The 21,600-nt window shown below is 35.4% G+C and overlaps 1 protein-coding gene across 1 annotated transcript; it reads right to left on the bottom strand.

Moving 5' to 3' along the window:
• Nucleotides 1-19,149: 19,149 nt before the first annotated feature.
• On the bottom strand, nt 19,150-19,686 carry LOC107178237 (uncharacterized). Its single transcript, XM_015533124.2, has one exon. It carries the CDS (start codon nt 19,684-19,686, stop codon nt 19,150-19,152), a length of 537 nt encoding a protein of 178 aa, XP_015388610.2.
• Nucleotides 19,687-21,600: the final 1,914 nt, after the last annotated feature.

Raw genomic sequence — 21,600 nt, forward strand, 5'->3', positions numbered from 1 at the left:
ATCTCACGTGCGACATGCGCATGTCGCGCGCACGAGGTACGCACGCCGCGCGCATCTCGTGTGCGACGCAGCGCATGTCGCGCGCGAGATGCGCGCTGCACGCCCATCTCGCGCGCGCGACATGCGCATGTCGCACGCGAGACGCGCATGTCGCACGCGAGATGCGCGTGGCACGCCCATCTCGCGCGCGCGAGGTGCGCACGCCGCGCACATCTCGTGTGCGACAGGCGCTGCGTCGCACTCGAGATGCGCACGTTGCGACCATCTCGCGCGCGAGGGCACGGCCTCGCGCGAGCGAGTTGCGCTAGGCTCGCGCGAGGGAAGCCAAGTGCGCGCGAGTTGCGTGTAGGCAAGCAGCTCGCGCGCTTGGCTTCCCTCGCGCGAGCCTGTCGCACCAAGAGGCAGTGCGCATTGTTGCCTTAATTTTTTTTTCTTTTGTTCATAATTGATAAATGATAAATGATAAATTTTTTTGTTCATAATTCATAATTTTTTTTTCTACAAATGATAAATGTTTCTTTGCATTGCATGATGATGGTTGGTTATGGCATAGAAGATTAGGTCATACAAGTATGGATTTGATCTCAAAAATCTCGAAAAATGATTTGGTTAAAGGTCTTCCAAAAATCAGTTTTCAAAAAGATAAAATTTGTGAAGCTTGCCAATTTGGAAAACAAATCAAAACCTCTTTCAAAAACAAAAATCATATCTCTACTTTAAAACCACTTCAACTTCTTCATATAGATTTATTTGGTCCTTCTAGATATGCTAGTTTAAATGATAAATATTATGCTTTTGTAATTGTGGATGATTATTTTAGATACACATGAGTATTATTCTTAGCTAATAAGGATGATGCCTTTGATGCATTTAAAGTTTTCTGCAAAAAGGTTCAAAATGAAAAGGGATGTAGTATTTCTTGTATTAGAAGTGATCATGGTGGAGAATTTGAAAATTATGCATTTGAAAACTTTTGTAATAATTTTGGCATTGAGCATCAATTTTCATCTCCTAGGACTCCTTAACAAAATGGAGTAGTAGAGAGAAAGAATATGTCTATTCAAGAAATGGCTAGGACCATGTTGAATGAAAATTCTTTGCCTAAGTATTTTTGGGCCGAAGCCGTCAAAACCGCTTGTTATGTTTTGAATCGTGTGTTGATTAGACCTAATCTTAATAAAACTCCATATGAGCTTTGGAAAGATAGAAAACCCAACATTGGCTATTTTAAAGTCTTTGGATGCAAATGTTTTGTTTTGAACACAAAAGATAATCTTGGTAAATTTGATCCAAAATCTGATGTTGGTATTTTTCTTGGTTATTGAAACTCAAGTAAAGCTTCTAGAGTTTATAATGAAAGAACTTTGGTTGTGGAAGAATCTATGCATATTACATTTGATGAGTCTATCCCCTCATCTACGGAGAAAGTCGTTGTTGATGATAATGCAGAAGAACAGCAAGAAAAAGCATTAAATGACAACAAAAAAGATGCACCTTATGAAATTCAAGAGGAACATCATGAAGAAACAAATGCAGAGCAAAATGAAGGTACTTCTCAAACACTCCCCAAGGAGTGGAGGTATATTTCTTCTCACCCTAAGGATGTAATTTTAGGAGATCCCTCACGAGGTGTTACAACTAGATCATTTTTTAGGAACACATGTGAGCATGCTGCATTTATTTCTCAAATTGAACCAAAATCCTTTGCGGATGCAGAAAATGATGAATCTTGGATTATGGCAATGCAAGAGGAGTTGAATCAATTTAAGAGAAACAATGTGTGGGAATTAGTTCCTAATCTGGAGCATGAATCCATTATAGGCACTAAATGGGTATTTAGAAAAAAAATGGATGAATCCGGTGTGGTTGCAAGAAATAAAGCTAGATTAGTGGCTCAAGGCTACAACCAAGAAGAGGGAATTGATTTTGATGAAACATTTGCACCTGTAGCTAGACTAGAATCCATTAGAATGGTCTTAACTTTTGCATGTCATAAATATTTTATTTTATATAAAATTCATGTCAAGAGTACTTTCTTAAATGGTTATATTATGGAGGAAGTGTATGTGAAACAATCCCTGATTTTACAAATGAAAAATTTTCAGATCATGTGTATAAGTTATCTAAGGCTTTGTATGGATTAAAACAAGCACTTAGAGCATGGTATAATAGGCTTAAAAACTTCTTGTTAGATAACGATTTTTCGATGGGAAAAGCGGACACAACTTTATTTGTTAAGCATAAGAACCAAGATATACTTATTGTTCAAATTTATGTTGATGACATTATTTTTGGTTCTACTAATGAATTGTTCTGTGAAGAATTTTCATCTTGTATGAGCAAAGAATTTGAGATGAGTATGATGGGAGAGTTGAAGGACTTCATTGGACTCCAAATCAAACAAAACGAGGAAGGTATTTTCATAAATCAAGCCAAGTATGTGAAGGATCTACTCAAAAGATTTGGCTATGATAATGGAACGGCAAAAAACACTCCAATGAGTACTACCATCAAGCTGGACAAAGATGAGAAAGGTAAGGAAGTTGACATCAAGACTTATCGAGGTATGATCGGATCTTTACTCTATTTGATTGCTAGTAGGCTTGATATTATGTTTAGTGTATGCTTGTGTGCTAGATTTCAATCTTGTCCTAAAGAGTCACACATGCTTGCTGTCAAACGATGTTTTTGATATTTAATTGGCACCATTAATCTTGGCCTTTGGTATCTTAAGGGAACTCATATTGACTTAACTTGTTATTCGGATGCTGATTTTTCTGGATATAAGGTTGATAGAAAAAGTACTAGTGGAACATGTCACTTCCTAGGTCATTCACTTGTCTCTTGGTTTAGTAAGAAACAAAACTTGGTTGCACTTTCAACCACCGAGGCCGAATACATTGCCATGGGACGTTGTTGTGCACAAATGCTTTGGATGAAACAAACCCTTAGAGACTATGGTATTAATCTTGATCAAATACCTATCCTGTGTGACAATACTAGTGCTATTAATCTATCCAAGAATCCCATTCAACATTCTAGGACTAAGCATATAGAAATTAGGCATCACTTCCTTGAGATCCTGTTAAAAAAGGAGATGTTGTAATCAATTTTGTTTCTACTAAAAATCAACTTGCAGATATCTTTACAAAACCTCTTAGTGAAGAGCATTTTATAAAGATAAGACATGAGCTTGGAATGATGAATGTTGCATCTTGAATCTTGATTTGTTGATTAAGTTGATATGTTCGTTATTGTATGAATTTATGCTTTATGAATTAAATAGCTTGATATGTTTGTTATTTTATGAATTTATGTTTGATGCATTAAATGACTTATTGAAAAGTTTTGAATCTCGAAATGATTTCAAATTAATCAATTTTAAAGCCAAAATTAAAATGGTGTTGTATAATACAAGTCTAAGAGATTGCCTATATTCTCTGAGTCATATTCTTGAAAACCAGATTGGAAAACCGATAAACCTCTTTTATTATCTCTTTTTCTGGAAAGAACCGGGCAATCGGTTATATAATCCGGAAAACATGATTTTGTTTTGGTGCTTACTGGAACAATCCAGATAAACTGATTATGGAATCCGGCTAACCGAATTTGCATATGCCCTTCACTGGATTTAATCGGATAGCCGGTTATGTAAATCCAGAAACCTGGATTCGAGTTGCACTTTGGCAGCATTCTGGATTCATTCGGCCACCCAGTTAGGCAAAGCGGTAAGCCGGTTTCAACTTGCAATATTCTGGATCCAACCGGCAATCCGGTTCGTGATATCCAGAACACCAGATTCGCAAATTGCCTTTGCTGGACAGAACCGGATAACCAGTTATTCAATTCATAAATCCGGTTTTCGTTGCAAACTCACTGCCCACAACCGGTTAATCGGTTAGGCAAATCCGGCAAGCCAGATTCGGGCATATATACACTGTTCATCTTCTTCTCCCCTCTTTCGGTAAACCAGTTAGCTTTCTCTCTCTAAAACCGATTATTCCTCTCTCGTTTTCTCTCTAAAATCTATCATTTTCACTTATTTTTGATGCAATTCGATCCATAAAAATTGTTTCCCATCCATTCTTGAGGCCAAAAACATCTTTCAAATCCATTTCCCATATCAAATTCAATAGATCCGAACTTAAACTTAGGGTTTCAAATGATTTTTTCTCTCTCTAGATTTCTTCATCTTAAGCCATTTTTGAACCAAATTGCTTCTCAAAATCTCTTTCAGTCCTCATCATCTCCCTTCTCATTACTTCATTCAACCTCAAATCAATCCAAATCACCATGTCAAGCTCACGGTCGTTTTTGAACCAAATTGATAATTCGCAATCGATGGATTGGATACGGATCCACCTCTGTAAATCCGCAAAAATTCGTGAATCCGTAAAAAAATAAAATGTATTTATTTAATTAAAAATAAAACTTGTAAATATGGCATTAGTACTTACTAGTAAATAAATAAGTTAAAATATAATTAATTAACAATATATTATATCTTATCCGATAATAATATAAAATAAAAAAAAACAAATATAGCTTCCTAATTAGTTAATTTCCATATACTGATATAAACAAAGATCTTTTTCTATTTGGTGTGTTGTATTTTGAAACTTTAAATGTATTTTTTTAGCTTTATTTAAACAATTAATTCAGTTAATTCTAGTTTAATTTTCAATTTGATTGGTAGTAAAATTATTTTTAATTAAATTTTTTTATTTAGTTAGTTTGTGCATTGGACAAAATTAAAAATTTTCAGTCTGCAAACCAATCCGCAAAATGGTGGATTGGATATGGATTGGGTCAAATTTGCATCCGATCTGCAGATGTATGGATTGGATTTGGATTGAATTTCACCAATATGTGGATTGGATTGAATGAAAAATTTATAATCCGCAAAATCATGGATCAGATATGGATTGATGTGCAATCCGTAAAATCCGATCAGCATGGATGCAGATCAAGGTTGTGGTGGTAGCAGTAAGGCAGATAAAGAAGAAAGCAGTGAAGCCTAGACAGTGATGGTGGATGGTTCTAGTGGTGAACAAGGGGTAGGTGCATGAGCGATCTTAATTAGCTTAGAAGGTGAAGAAATTTCATAGTAATAAGTTTTGAATTTTGAGCCACCAACAACCAAGCAGAGTATGAAGTTAGCACAAGCATTGCGAGCAAAAAAAGTAAAGGTTCGAACAGATTCTCAATTAGTGGCTAACCACCTCAACGGAAGCTTTCAAACCAAAGATGAAAAAATAGAGCAGTATCTTAAGTGTACCAAGTGAATTATGGATAGGTTTAAAGTAGTGGAAGTCAAGTAGACACCAAGGGCTGAAAATTTTTGAGCAGATATCCTAGCTAGAATAGCGGCAACTTCAGATGTGAAGATGCTCGATCGGTTTCCAAAGAGGTCAAAGTTCTTCCGAGTATTGAGCAAGATGTAGAGGTGATGTGCTTAGATACTGGAGGGACATGGATAGATCCGATAATCTCATATATTCGAGATGGAACTTTGCCTATAGATAAATAAAAAAACAAGGAAACTTAGGTGTCAAGCAGTTAGGTACACCTTAATTGATGGGGTACTGTATCGACGAGGATATACTTTACCTCTTTTATAGTGCCTCAACAATGAGGAAGCATATTACGTTCTAAGGGAGATACATGAGGGAGTCTGTGGGAACCACTCCGGTGCAAGGTCTTTAGCCTTCAAGGCATTAAGACAATGATACTTTTGGCCAATAATGCATTAGGTTGCGCGAGAGAAGACTAGGTGTTGTAAAAACTGACAAAGCTTTGCAAATGTTCCCACTCAATTGCCAAAAAATCTCACATCGATGACCTCGCCATGGCCATTCGATCAATGAGGAGTTGACCTTATTGGACCTTTCTAAAGGGTCGAGGAGGAGCAGCACACGCCATCATCGCGATAGATTACTTCACCAAATGGGTTGAAGTTGAGGCTTTGAGCAATATCACGGATAAGAAAACAACTGATTTTATCTGGAGGAATATCATGTGCAGATATGGTATCCCATACACTTTTATTGCGGATAATAGTAAACAATTTGATAACAATAGCTTTAGAGGATTTTGCAAGGAATTGAGAATTGAGCTAAAATTCAGCTCACCAGCTCATCCACAAGCAAACAGGCAGGTAGAGGCTGTCAATAAAACTATCAAAAGGCTGTTGAAAACCAGACTTGGTGAAAGGAAAGGAGCTTGGGTCGATGAATAACCCGGTGTACTCTGGGCTTACAGGACCACTCATAAGACTGCCACAAGAAAAACCCCTTTTGTATTAGCATTTGGACACTAGGCAGTTGTCCTAGTTGAAATCGGGATGGGCACACACTGCACGAAACATTTTAATAAAGAACAAAATAACGAGCAGATGTGTTTAAACTTAGATCTGTTAGCAGAAAGAAGAGAGTTAGCCTTGAAGAGAGTAGCAGAGTATCAGCAAAGGGTTGTATACTATTATAATCGGAATGTGTGGAAACGACAATTTAAGACTGATGATTGGGTGCTCAAGAGGGTAAATCAGAGCACGAGAGACCCTAACCACGAGGTATTTGGTCCTAATTGGGAAGGACCATATAGAGTTTTACGAGCAGCAGGACCAAGTGCATATAAGTTAGCTCACGCGGATGGAAAGGAAATCAAGAAACCTTGGAATGCAGAGCAACTACGAAAGTATTTCCAGTAAGCTTTCTAGTAAAATTTTGTTAGTAGTTTGAATTATTTGTAATCCGTTTCCTATAAAATCTCTATAAGAAAATAACGATACTCCATTCATTTACAATAAAAAGAATTGTAATGATAAAATTCAATTATTCAAAGTCTCTTAGTCCGTGAGGCAAGATAGGAATCAAAGATTATTCTAATCACAACATCATAAAAGTTACATTCAGGGTAGGCAAAAAGTCTTAAAGTCTCAAAGCCTCTTCGAGGCGAGGCAAAGGTTGAAGTCTGCTAGTGCCAGCTCGATTAATTATAATTGGGCAAGCACTAAGTTTAAATATGATAGTAGGAAGACCTGGAAGTCTCAGAGCTTACTCGAAGCGAAGCGAAGGTCAAGTCCAGTTCAAAAAGCTCGGTTAAACACCTCGACTAGGTAAAAATCGAGCAGATGAATATGCGTACGAAAATCGTCCTAGGAAAAGCTTAGCCTAAAGATTTGCTTAAGTGTTCTTTTTGAAAAAAAAAATATAAAGTCATTCAACATGAAAGTAATTCAAGGAAAGTTCTAAGAAGTTCTTGAAGAAGGATCTGCATCAGGTCCTTGAGGCTTCTCGACAACAGGATGAGCTGCATCTGCAGTGGATTGAGGAGGCACTTCTTTTGTAACAGAAGGAGCTGCATCTACAGTGGTTTGAGGAGGCACTTCCCTTGTAAATTGAGGAGGTGCTTCTATTTCTCCAGCCTCCTTGTTTTGCTCGTCCATGTAGGCATTAACACCCGTTTGAAGCTTAGTCTTGTCTAAATCTTGACATTTTTTCCTAAGCATGAACATGATGCAATCATAGTATAATGACAGCCCAGAATTGTACTCATCAACATTCTGCTTTTCCAAGGAATCGATTTTACCCTGAAGATAGTGCGTTTCTACTTTAACCTGCCGCTGGAGAGAAAATCTCTGAGTATCAATATCTTTCCTGGCATTGATTAGCTCATCTTTTACGCATGAAAGTTCACATTCGAGCTATAATGATTTGGAATCAGACAAGGCAGCCTTCTCATCGAGCTTCTCAATCATAGTGTTAAGTTTGGTTGACTGCTCTTTTTGTTACTCCAAATCTTTCTTCAGATTCTGGTTTTCAGCCTTCAACTTGTTGTCGTAGCTATCGATTTTAAACTTATAGAGTAAAAAAGGCAACAAAGAGTTTATCGGCACACCGTTGAATGATGTTATACAGGTCAGGTGCATTGTGGTCATTCTGGTAAGCAATGAACTCTTGTTTTACAAACTTGGTGAGGTCAATCTGAAAAGAAAATCACTCGCCTCACCCTGCTGAGCAGACCTAGACTGGGTTTGTGAAGGGGCTGAAGGTGCAAGTTCACGAGCTGGAGACCTCTCGACCAGGTCTTCAGACTCACCAGAAGAAGGAGAGGGGAGAGCTCGAATAGGAGAAATAATTTTAGAGGTTCTTGGCTTTTTAAATTGTGCAAATGAATAGCTCGGGGCACAGTCAGTGCAACCACGTCTTTTCATCAGTCAAGAATGCTACTCATCTCTTCAGATGCTCCAGGTACCAAATGGGAGTTAACCAAGTTGTTAATAGATAGTAAGTCCCTATATGAGTTCGCGTTGGCCAAAGTTATCTCGACCTTTAATTTTGGCTTTTCCTTTATCCGGTAGATTAGACTCCAGGAAACTAAAACATAAAAAAAATTAAGTTAGGGAAAACAACAAAAGCAATGAAAAAAGTGTAATGAAGAGCGAGCAACCTGGAGTGCAAAAATGAGAATGAACGCATATTTCCTTTTTTGTTGAGAAGATCACTTGACCCCAGTTACCTCTAACAAAGAAAAATTTGTTCTTCCAATTTCCATTGAAGGTGGGAAGATCTATAATAGGTTTTCTTTGCTTCAAACTGCTTATAAAGTAATACCAGCTCGCATCTTTTGGATTACTTCTAAGCTGGTACGGATGTTTTATCTCCTATACAGAAGGCACAGTCATCCCACATCTCTAGTATAGAACATATAGACTAGAAAGGACTCTCCATCCATTAGGATTAAGTTGACCAAGAAATAGGTGTAGTTTTCCCAAGATTCTAGAGTGGCAACCTAACACCAAGCCTAAAACATTCCAGATATAAGGTTACACACCTTTTTAGGGGATGATTGGGAATATCGTCCTTACTATGAATTTTCAACTCGATGTCATCCAGAACGCTATACTCCATCCTAAGTTTTTTTAAATCTTCCTGAGTAGTTTCATAATCCATGAAATCGATGGCTATGACTCGGCTTCAATTCTATGGCTGATTTTGGTTTTCTGCTGGGATTCCTTTAAGGAACTCTCATCATTATCCTCATCTTTACTAATCATCGATACCATTCTAGCACCAAATCCTTATTGATATCTCTCCCTCTCTCACCAATTCCACCATAGGGTCTATCTTTTCCAGAAGAATATAAAATCTCTAGAGACATTCTTCTAGGAAGATCCCTAATCCTAGATGGCCCAATTTCTTCTGTAAGTCTTTGAGGGTTAGAGTTTAATCTACCGAGATGATCAGGTGAGACACCCAATTCGTTCCCACTATCAAGGGTTATCAATGTACGTTTCACTTTAGGCATTGTGGTAAATAGAACCAAAATTCAGATAATAAAAAAAAGTGATGTAAGAAAAGCAAAGATTAGGGCAGAAGGTTTGGGAAGAAATACCTGAAAATGTTTGAATTAGAATAGCGATTGCTGCGGTTGGGGCGATTGGTATCAACCCTTATCAGAGGATAAAAGACAATTCTAAGTCAAAGAATAAGAAGTAAAGAAAAAGGGAAGGAGAAAAGAGAGAGAAATTTAGGATTTATAAAAGGAGGGAAAACATTTGGGATGGCGTCATGACGAGTTGAAAGGACGCGCTGGTTCGAAGAGATGTGCTGAGAGACCCAAGGGCCGGCACTTCGAAATTTAAATATTTGGCCCAAGTTTAGCCACATCATGGGTATTTAATTCGACAAGATGCAAAACCAGGTCTCTGTCTCCTGGCTGAAATCTTAGTTTATAGTTTTATTTCGTTTCACTTCAAATACTAGAAACTTGGGGGACTGGTGTTTAAGGTGTAAAAAGATAAAGCTACATGGCTAGAGGAGGAAGACATCTAGTTGCATGTTCCAGCTCGATCAACGCTCAGTGAGGAGAACATAATCAGGTCGCATTTGTTTTATCTCGTATCTCATATCGTTAGGATTTATTTAATGTTCGTAATGTATAGGCATAATATGATACAATGATTATAGCAATCAAGTGTTATAACAGTAGCACAGTAATCACACAAACGAGCGTATTAACTTTTGCATTCAAGTAGCGCATTCAATTGGGTAACGGTCACACATTGAAGAATAATCAACACTGGCGATTGTCTATAAAAATAACGAAAGATCCTAAATTAGGGGTCTCTTTTTCCAAGTGAATGAACAGTCCAAAAATATTAGAATTACATGTGTTTGAGATATCATTCTTTTTTCCAGATAAAAAACTCGATCACTGACTCGAACGTTGGAGAGTTATCGCCAGAAAAAAAATCTGGACCCCTGACTGTTTTTTGTTGTTGCAGATCATTAAAAGCATTAGTACAACTCAAATTCTATTACAACAAATAGATTAAAGCGTTGACAAGACAATCTTGTCGTCATCATCAGCTCGACCGGATTTTAATATCAACAATAATGATCCAAAATATTGATAACAAAATTAATAGGGAAAGAGAGATTTCAAGCATAAAATTGTTAATGCTATTTGATATTACGGTTGGGCAGATATAACGCTGTAGTTTAAAAGCTACAACGTTAAAGTGTTTTGAAACGCTTAATTTATTAAGGTTTATCGATACCTTAGGTAAAAAATAACAAATGATAGTTTCAGGGACAAAATGATTGTTTTTGTATTTGAGTAGGACCATTGACACCCCTCTAAATACTCTTAAAACCCCATTAATTATTATACAATTTTAACCTTTATTAAAAGTATACAATAGGACACTTTTTAATTAAACCCCACTCAAAAGTCAAATAATTTATTTCATTTTAGAAATTAAAAAAGATTACTTTTTTCTCTAATTTTTGGGTAATGAATTTTCCACCGATAACTACAATGAAGAGAATGAAAACCTTTTTTTTTTTTAATTTAAATCGAAGAAACCTAATTGTTGAAATGATATTTAATTAAAAAATTAGAGAATGAGTTTACACAATAAGTTTTACTTAAGGGTATTTTTGTCATTGATAGAGATGTTAAATTTTTTTTATAATTTTTAAAATATTTTAATAGGATTAATTAGGAAAAAAATGTGTTAAAAGATATTTATGGTGTGTTTACTTGAGGGTTTAGGGAATGGGAATGAAGGAATGTGAATTAAACCCATGTTTACTTGGTAAAATGTAATTTGGAAATATAAATAAAATATGTGGGTCCCACATAATTTGAGAATAAGGAATGAGAATCTAATTCCCATGGGGGGGTTGAGAATGAAAATGAGGGAATGTGAATGAAATATATATTTACTTTTGTATCCCTCTAATTTTTTCATATTTTCCAAATTACCCTTGTTCAAATCACAATTAATTTTATTATTTTAAATGTCATTAATAATAATAATAATATTATTAAATAATAATAATATTATTAAATTTTATTAATATTATTAATTATTTTTTTTTATTTCGATTAATATTAATTAATAAAAATAAGTAATTTATCATTATTGTTGTTGTTGTTGTTGTTATTATTATTATTATTAATAAAAATAAAAATAACAATAATTAACAATAACTAAAATAATAAAGTTAATAATAATATTATTATTAACTTTATTATTTTAGTTATTGTTAATTATTGTTAATATTATTTTTATTAATATTATCATTATTAACATTTATTATTATTATTATTAAATTTATTATTTTAGTTATTATTAATTATTATTATTAAATTTTATTAACTTTATTATTTTAGTTATTATTAATTACTGTTAATATTATTTTTATTAATATTATCATTATTAACATTTATTATTATTATTAAAATTTATTAACTTTATTATTTTACTTACTATTAATTATTGTTATTATTATTTTTATTAATCTTATCATTATTAACATTTATTATTATTATTAGTATTATTAATTTTATTTTTTAATTAATATCATTTTTATAATAATATTTATACATGTATCTATATAATGAAAATTATATTATTTAATACTGTGAGTGTTTTGGTAAATTGATTCTCATTCTTATTTCTCGTTCTCATTTATTTTGTGAGGTAAACACATCAATGGCATTCCAACACATTCCCATTCCCATTTATTTTTGTCAAGTAAACATTAGAATCTAATTCTCATTCCCATTCCCAACGTATTTCCATCTCAGCTCATTCCATTCCATCAATGACATCCCAACACATTCTCATTCTATTAGAGGAATGTCAATATTCCCACTCTTTATATTTTTGAGTTTTTGGATCAGTGCATTGATGTCATTTTCAAATTTCAGACGGTTGCAAGCTTAGGATCGGTAATAATTGGGATAAAATTGGAGATAGATTTAAAAATGGATTATGTGGTAGAGATTAGGTTCGTGTGTAATGAAGTACATGAAGTTATGGTGCATAACGTTGACCATTGCTTTGACTGAAGCAATGATTGGTTGTAAGGGCGAGCTTAATGTATACGAAAACAGTAGACTAGAACCCTTACTTACGTGGGTCTGAGTGTCTGACGAACCTGTTAGTCCATCCGTACCTTGCGCCATGGGTCGACTCGCCCTAGTAGTGGTACCGTAACCACGCATTTAGACCATTAATCATTCTTGATATTAGTGTCGAGTTACTGCCACATCATCAAACTTTGACCAGGTTATTGACCCATGTTGACCAGGTTGTTGACCCGTGTTGACCAGGTCATCGACCACATTGACCCACTTTGACCAAACATTTTTTAACCACTGGATTTTTTACCGTGATTGAAAGCTCCTGAAGCAGCGACATTGCCTGAATTTGAACCCTTGATTCTGGATAATCTAATGGTCAGATTTGTTACAAATTTAATATATAAGCTAATCACAACCAACCTTATGAGAAGTAGGGGTGGGCATTGATCGGATTGGGATTTGAAGGCAAATCTGATTGGATGAAATTTGTGTGATCCGATTGGATTTGGTTAAGATCGAATCGGATTCGGATAAATCCGAATCATCCGATCGGATCTGCACTGTAAACAAAAAAGAAAACTGAAAATTTTAAAAAGAAAGCTAAATGACTAAATGTTTTTGGATGACAATTTTTATTTTGGTTTATTTTATTGTTGGATAATATAATGATAATATTAATTTTCGGATTTTGTGTTGTTTATTTATTTGGAGACTTGGAGTAATGTTTGATTGTTTATTTTGTGTTGTTTGTTTGGAGACTTGGAGTAATGTTTATTTTGTGTTGTTTACTTGGAGACTTGGAGTTAGAGCAAAGTTTATTTTGTGTTATTCATTTGGACTTTGGAGAGTTGGAGCAATGTTTATTTTGTGTTGTTTATTTAGAGACTTGGAGCAATGTTTATTTTGTGTTGCTTATTTGGAGGCTTGGACTTGGAGTAATGTTTATGCACCTAGCTTGTAAGAGGATTACTAATTAAATTAAATGGGAGTGTTTGTACAAAATGAATGCATATGAGAATATACATGGGCCGTTGATTATAGATTATTAGATTTGATTATTTAAATATTTTCATTTTAATGGTTTATAATTTTTTTATTTTTGTGAATGGAAACTTTGTATCGGCTTGTTTTCTTGGTATATGTCAATGCCATATTGTCAAGGAAACAATACATTATCATTTGTCAACTTGTTTTTGTTTTCCTTTTTTTTAATGGTTAGTAAGTTTTCATTAATTATATATTTCATGAATTTTTTGTGAGAATTGTTAAAAAGGTCCAAATCTGATTTCAATCCGAATTAATCTGAATCCAAAATATAATCCAAAATCTAAACTCATCTGATCCGATCTGATCCGATCCGAATCCGAGTAATCCGAAATTTTCATCCGATTCGAATAATTCGGATCAGATTTAAAGTCGGATTGAATTTGGATGAATTTTGTTTCAATCCGAATTATCCGAAATCCGATCGGATTCATCCAAATCCGAAAATTGCCCACCCCTAATGAGAAGAGCCACTTGCAAATGAAGATTTGAAAAAGGGAGTCATACTTTCAAGTTAAAATTAAAGACAAACACTTAGAGCATTTCTAAATGACTTTATTAATTTTACTCTTTAAATATTTATTTACTTACCTATGTGGTAAAAAAGAGAGTGAAAAAATATGGTTTTCTCCAAAATATTCTTTAAATAGAAATAAGTTAATATTATTTTAATCAAATAAATATTTTTTTCAAAGGAAAAATCAATGGTAATTAAAACACTTCTCTCTCTCTTTCCAACAAAAAGTAATAAAATATAAATCGAAGAGGGAGAAAGCAACTCTATAAAATTGAAGAGAGGGAATCATTTCTTATTTGAAAAATTTTAATTGGAGTGTCTTTTAGAGTCTTAAATATTGATGTGACTCTTCAAATAAATAATAAAATCTTCAAAGCAAAAATGTATGTTTAAATTCAGTTCTTTAAATTTCAATGTAATTTAAATTTTTGCAATTTACTTTAAAGCATTTACTTTTCTGCAATTTAATTTTATGCACATTTAAATTCCAGCAATTTATTTTAAAGCATTTTTCTTTTCAAAGCATGCTTGCAGACTGATCTGTATCAGATCTGCCATATAAATTCTACATTCCTCTAAGGCAAAGAGACCGGATCTCGATCCTCAGTTGTAAATCTTCTCTTCTTCCTCCATTCCTTCAGAGCACCATTTCCGGGATCCGGATCTGGTACTGTGAATGTACCCAAACCTTTAAAAGAACCTAATCTAAATCTGATAAAAGCCCAATAAAACGAATCAACCACGTTTAAAGTAACTTAACTTTATTTGGTAAAATAAAACTAAGTTGGTATATCGGCTGGAAACCCGAACGTGCGGACTATTGATCTGTTCTAAGTCAGATCTGGGTCCAAAGGCTTCACTTTGTGTAGCATCGATCTGGTTTAACAATGCCACGTACCAATTAGTTATTAAAAATTTGACTAACCGCGTTCAAATTTGTTTGATCACTGTATGACCCAAAGAACTCCATAATCAAAGCTGGTAATTTATTATTTTAATATTTGGAAAAGCCGATCCATTAATTGTTTAATTTGAGTTTTTAATATTGAAATCCTACGAAAGCACATCCATCCTTCGATCCTATTTCCTTCTGGTATCAGAGCCAAGGGGAGGATAGTGTAAAGCAGTTTCCTAACTCTTGCTTAGATCTCCTAAGCTCCTGCTTCAGACGTTTCTGTAATTTCAAATCTTGACAGATCTTTAAACCTTCTTTATTGACAAAACTGACTAGTTCACCATAAGTGAGCTCGTCATAAGGAATACGATTGTCATAAAGAGCTTTGATGGAATTCCTAACCTTTTCTCTCAATAGGGTGGGTAAACCTGCAAGGAATTTTTCCTTCCAAGTTACATGATTTGCATCATCTCTAAGGAAGAGTCTAGTAAAGAAAGTGGTTTTGTATTCTTGGAAATCACTGAGTTTTCTACACCTTAAGTTGTGTAGTAACTCGGCGTTTTTGTCCCTAAGGTGAGAATGGTCACCTATGAAATGAAGGGAAATGGTCAATATCAGGGTGGTAACAGCATCCTGAATTCGGTTATTGAATTCGTCAAGAATGGGAGCGCCATTCTCATCGGTTTGGATGGCATTTAAGATGTCTAATTGCTGCAATTTAGTGAGAAGATGATCCCACCATCCTTTAAGTTGACCAGTAAAGCCTGCAATTAGGATTTCTGCAATGGCTTTTTTTCTTTTATACTTCTTTTTTTTAAGTAAATAATCAAATAATTATTTACAATGCTTTATTGGAGAGAAAATGCCGAAACAGTCATCTTCATTATCGTCTCCGAGAGAAATGAAAGGCTCTTCATCATCATCAACATCTTCATCTTCATCTTCAGAGGAATCTGCAGCTGAGGACTTTGATCGTGAGGCGAGGAGCTGTTTCATGGCTTTGAAATACTCATCTTCAGTTTTGGCGCTTGCCAAAAGAGACTGGGCTTTGGATTTTTGGGTTAGGAAGGTCTGTTGGGCTTTAGAGGCTTCCAGGGTTGGTTGTAGGAGGTTTTTAGAGGAGAGCCAATCTTTGATCATGTTAACAGTCAATTTGGACTGTTCATCAAATTTTGACCACCATTTGACTTTAAAGGTTCTTTGAAGGATGACTTGGGATTCTTGGGTGTGGAAACGAAGGTTCCACGAACAGACCCATGGTAGGAAGAAATTTGCACAAAAGCAAAGAAAGGGGGGAAATCTTTTCTCTGAGATAGAGGGTAAATAATGGGCTTTGAAGAGGTTTAGGCAATTTGTAGCGTTTGGTGTTAGGATTTGTGGAATTGGGCCAAAACGATTCCACCAATGCTGAAACCAATTTGGAAGGCTTTGAACGGTTATCTTTGTGTTGAAGAAAAATAACCAAGAATGGGATTTTTTAGGGTTTTGGATAAAAAAATGTGTTATACCATGCTTGTTGGTAATCCCAATAGGAAAAAGTCCGACAATGAAAGAAGTATTTTTCGGGTGGTCCCCTGGACACAAGTGAGAGCGCACATGTCTCTTCACCCGTATTGTACGTCAGTCTGTATTTCTGTATATGTACAAAGCATCTACTATTCAAAGATACGATCCAATTGTTACTGTGCACTTAAAATCCCGCTACAGTGAACAGTGCAGAGTTCCAAATGTTACTGTGCACTTAAAGTCCCGCTACAGTGAACAGTTTAAAGATTTTTGTATATAAACCGAGAGGAAGACTCAGACTCCTAAGGTTTTTCATTTCTCATTTTCAGAGCTTCTCTCTCTACTTCTCCCCCTTCTCTCTAAAAACCTCTCTCTCCGAAGGGTTCCAAAGAAATTTTCTGTTTACACAATAGTTCTATCACAGAGCTTTGGGTGATCAGACTAGTTCTTTACCTTCAATCTTCCCTTCTGGAAAGATTTGAAAATTTGTAAAAGCCAGAAAGCAAAAATGTATGTTTAAATTCAGTTCTTTAAATTTCAATGTAATTTAAATTTTTGCAAAAAAAAAAAAAGCCCCCCTCCTTATAGAATCTTCAGACTCTGAGTCTTCCATGTCGGGAGATAGTGACCCCCTCCAAGTAGATGAGTTATTTGGTTCAGACACCTCTGCATCTAGCAGCAGCGATTCTGATTCAGATTCCTATCTAAAGAAAATCAATGTTTTGACTAAAGACCAAGAGATTTTTCTTGAACTTGTAAAGCATATTTCTGATCCAAATCTTCAAAAGGATTATCTTGATAAACTTTTGAAAACTATGGATTCCGACAAAGCCGGAACCTCTGCTGAGATTTCTAAAGTTCCAATTATCAAAAAGAATTCGTATGATCTTACTCAAATTTTGGATAAAAAGAAAACAAAAAAGATGGTTCCTAATATCCAGGATCTCCAGAAAAAGATAAAAGAAATTAAATGTGAAATCAGAGATTTAAAAGAAAAACCAAAAAGTGATTCTGAGACTATCCAACTTCTTTTACAAAAACATTTGCAGGATAATTCAGATAATGAATCTAATCTTGATGATGGTGAAATTAAAGTGGAAAACATTGAGTCAGTACCCAATGATTTCCTATTTGTTTTAAAACAAATCACCACAAGAAAGTATTTGATTAAAGTCACTTTAATCTTTTCTGATGATTTTGCAATGGACGCCATTGCCCTTTTTGATACTGGCGCCGATTTAAATTGCATCAGAGAAGAGATCGTCCCCAAAAGATTTCATGAAAAAACAAAAGAAAGACTTTCTGCCGCTAACAATTCAAAATTGAATGTTAGTTCCAAAGTTGAAGCCTCGATTTATAATAATAAAATTGAATTTAAAACTTCTTTTGTTCTTACAAATGATATACACCATGCTATCATTTTAGGAACCCCTTTTATAAATCTTATAACCCCATATGCTGTCAATTATGATGGTATATATTTCAAAGCAAAATCCAGAGACCTTGTTTTCTCGTTTATTGAAAAGCCAAAAACTAGGAATCTAAACATTGTCAAAGCTTGTTCTGTTTGCCAAAACAAAATCAATGCCATTCTTATTATTTATTTGAAGAACCTTTTAGAGATTCTCTTAGCTTGGGCAATTTATTTGTGGGATGATTTTTAATTTTTTCTCAAAATGTTTTTTAAGCCCTAGATTTTGGAAAAATATTTTTTAAAGAGGCTATAGTTTAGATTGGAATTTTTGGGTGGGTGAAGTAGTAGTTTTAGGACACCAAGAATGAAATAAGCCTCAATTTTCTTCTCTCACTTTTAGTTTTATCAAGATCATAAATGTGATTTCTTTGTACTTGGTCTTGTTAAATTTTAAACGGTACTCTCACACTTATTTTTCACATTTGCCCTTATTTCATGCGGAGATTATTTATCTTGTGAGGAGGTTTTGACACTTAATTCATGAGCAAGAAAATTTATAAAGACCCTGAGGGTTGAAGTAATAGGATTTAGATTTGAGGTGCTTACCGGTGGTGATGCTTTGTAAGTATTCTTAATCCTTTTTAAACTCACGATATTGTCATACTGAATTATTTCATTTACTCATGGACAGAATCACGTGTCGAGAGTTTCACCTTAAATCGTAAGAATCAGAGGTTTCCCTAAAAAAAATTGAATCAAAGGTTTCCTTAAAAAAATTATTTGTCTTGTGGTTGTTATTTTTGCTATTTGTATTTATTAATTGCGGTCATTATTTTATAAATTGCAGTCGGTGGAAACTAGTTGACGTTTGTTGATGTGGTCCTAGTCAAAGCTAATTAAGATAGATTTCTCTTAGGGTGAGAATAACCACAAGTAATTGAATCTAATTGATACTGAATAATTTTATTCTTGCTGTTGGAGCTTATTTATACTTAGAACAATACTAAGCCAGAACAATCTCAACTGATCTTGATTGTTGGCTGATTCTAGCTGACTTATTCTCTTAAGCTAACAGCTAAATCAAATAACAATAATTCAAATAATAAGAAATCAAATAGCACAAGATCAGCAAGTGAAGATTCTTTGGAGACCAAGTCCATCTGCAAAACTAGTGGAGTGCACATGTGTCCCTTCAGCTACCAAGTTCTCATACAGCAGCTCATGTGTATCCTTGATACAAGGTATTAGGCTTTGGTACCCTTGATGAGCGTCGAGGCCTATTATCCTCCCCCTTGGAAGTGGTCCCTTGTCCACAAGGGACAAATGAGGAAACTTCTGGGTGAGCTCGACAGCATCTTCCCGCGTTGCTTCTTCCTTTGGCAAACGTTTCAATTACACCAAACATTGTTCCACAAATTTGCCACCTCTTTTAATCCAATGAACATCAATAATTGCAGTAGGTTCTAAAATGATTAGTCCATCATCATCAATGGATGGCAACTCAAGACTAGGGCTAGGGTTATCACCAATAAATTTCTTCAACAATAAAACATGAAAGATTGGGTGCACACGAGATTGAGCTGGCAATTGTAGTTTATAAGCAACACTACCAATCTGTTCAAGAACTAAATACAGACCAAAGTACTTGCTCGCTAATTTCTGATGAGCACGCCAAAAAACTGTAGCTTGGCGATATGGCTGGAGTTTTAAGTAGACCATGTCGCCAGGTTGAAATTGAACATCACGACACCTTTTGTCGGTTGATTGTTTCATGCGATTAATGGCAACAACAAGATTGCTCTTCAATAATTGAAGCAACTCATCTCGAGTTAGCAGGGCCTGGTCTACTTCAGGAACCAGATAAGAACCTTCATGATACATGGGCAAAGTGGGAGGTTTGCGGCCGTAAAGAGCAAGGAAAGGGGTCATACTCGTAGACTCATGATACGTCGTATTGTACCAATACTTTGCCCAAGGAAGGTATGAATTCCATTTGCAAGGCCATTGGTGAACAAAGCTCCTGAGGTATTGTTCAAAGCACCTATTTATGAGCTCAGTTTAACCATCGGTCTGCGGATGATACGCTGAGCTCAATTTCAATTTGGTACCCGACATTTGGAAGAACTCCTGCCAAAACTTACTAATAAATATGGGGTCTCTGTCGCTGATGATTGACTTGGGCATGCCATGGTGTTTAAACACACCGTCAACAAATCGTTTCGCCACTATTTTTGCTATGAATGGATGCGTCAAAGCCATGAAGTGCACATATTTACTGAGCCTATTAACAACAACTAGGATAGTATCTTTCCCTTGCGAGTTTGGCAATCCCTCAATAAAATCAAGTGTGATATCATCCCACACTTTGCAAGGAATTTAAAGAGGCTGTAGGAGTCCTGCCAGCTTCAGTGTGGAAGCTTTTGTTTTTTGACAAATAACACACCTGCTAATATAATCATGTACTGTTTTGTACATAGAAGGCTAGTAGAATTGAGTTGCCAAGCGTTTGAACGTGCGAAGTACTCCAGATTGGCTGGCCATCTTTGTGTCGTGTGCTTCAAAGATTAGTGCTTATCGCAATTTGAGTGGCACCACAACTCTGCCTTTGAAGAAGACTAATCCTTGGCGAATTGCATATGGGCCGGTGTCTTGTGTTTGGGCCAACACTGTTATTCTTTTAACATAGTCATCATCTGCAGCAGCGTGTTTAATTTGTTCCCAAATTAAAACCTGCGACACAAATAGATTGTTAAGTGTTGCACTGTCAGGACATCGTGAGAGAGCGTCCGCTGCCATATTCTCTTTGCTCGGCCGATATTGGATTTCATAGTCAAACGCCATCAGTTTTGCTATCCATTCCTGTTGTTCTGGCGTGGCTATGCGTTGCTACAAGAGATATTTTTGGCTGCGCTGGTCGTCCGGATAATGAATTTTCTTCCCAATAGATACGGTCTCCATGTGCGAATTGCCTCCACTATCGCCAACATTTCTTTACCATAGGCAGACCATGTTTTCTTGGAAACACCAAGTGATTTTTACTCATGAATTCAATTAGCCGACCATTTTTTTGTAGGACCGCTCCTATACCAGCTCCCGAGGCATCTGTTTCAATGATGAAAGTGTTGTTAAAATTTGGCATGGTCAAGGTAGGGGTGCTGGTCATGGCTTTCTTTAGTTTGTTGAATGCTTCCTCAGCTTCTATGCTCCACTCAAATTGCCCTTTTCTTAACAAATTGGTGAGAGGTTTTGCAAGCATCCCGTACCCCGGCACAAACTTTCTGTAATATCCTGTTAGTCCTAGGAAGCCTCGTAATTCGCTGATATTTTTTGGTAGTGGCCAAGAGACCATAGCGGCAATTTTTGAGTCATCCACCTTCACACCATGACATGTGACGATGTGCCCCAAATATTCTAACTCTTGCTGTCCAAAGTGACATTTGCTTGATTTAACAAAAAATTGGTGCTACTTTAATACTTGTAATATATGTCTGACATGATCAAGATGATAACTCCAAGAAGGGTTGTATATTAGTATGTCGTCAAAGAAAAATAAAATAAAATTTCTTAAGTACGGCCGAAAAATAGAGTTCATAATTGCTTGGAATGTTGATGGAGCATTACAAAGGCCGAATGGCATTACCAGATACTCGTAATGGCCGTTGTGTGTTCTGAAGGCTGTCTTGTGAACATTTGTGGGTTTGACTTGGACTTGGTGGTGTTAACATATATGTTTTCATAATATTGATTTTGATGATAACAAACAAGATTAAGAATGATTAATCTTTTAAGCTCAAATTATTTTCTTTTTAAATAAATCATTATTTTCACATTATAAAGGTTTCA

The sequence above is a fragment of the Citrus sinensis genome, chromosome 8 (assembly GCF_022201045.2).
Source record: "Citrus sinensis cultivar Valencia sweet orange chromosome 8, DVS_A1.0, whole genome shotgun sequence".
Lineage (NCBI taxonomy): Eukaryota > Viridiplantae > Streptophyta > Magnoliopsida > Sapindales > Rutaceae > Citrus > Citrus sinensis.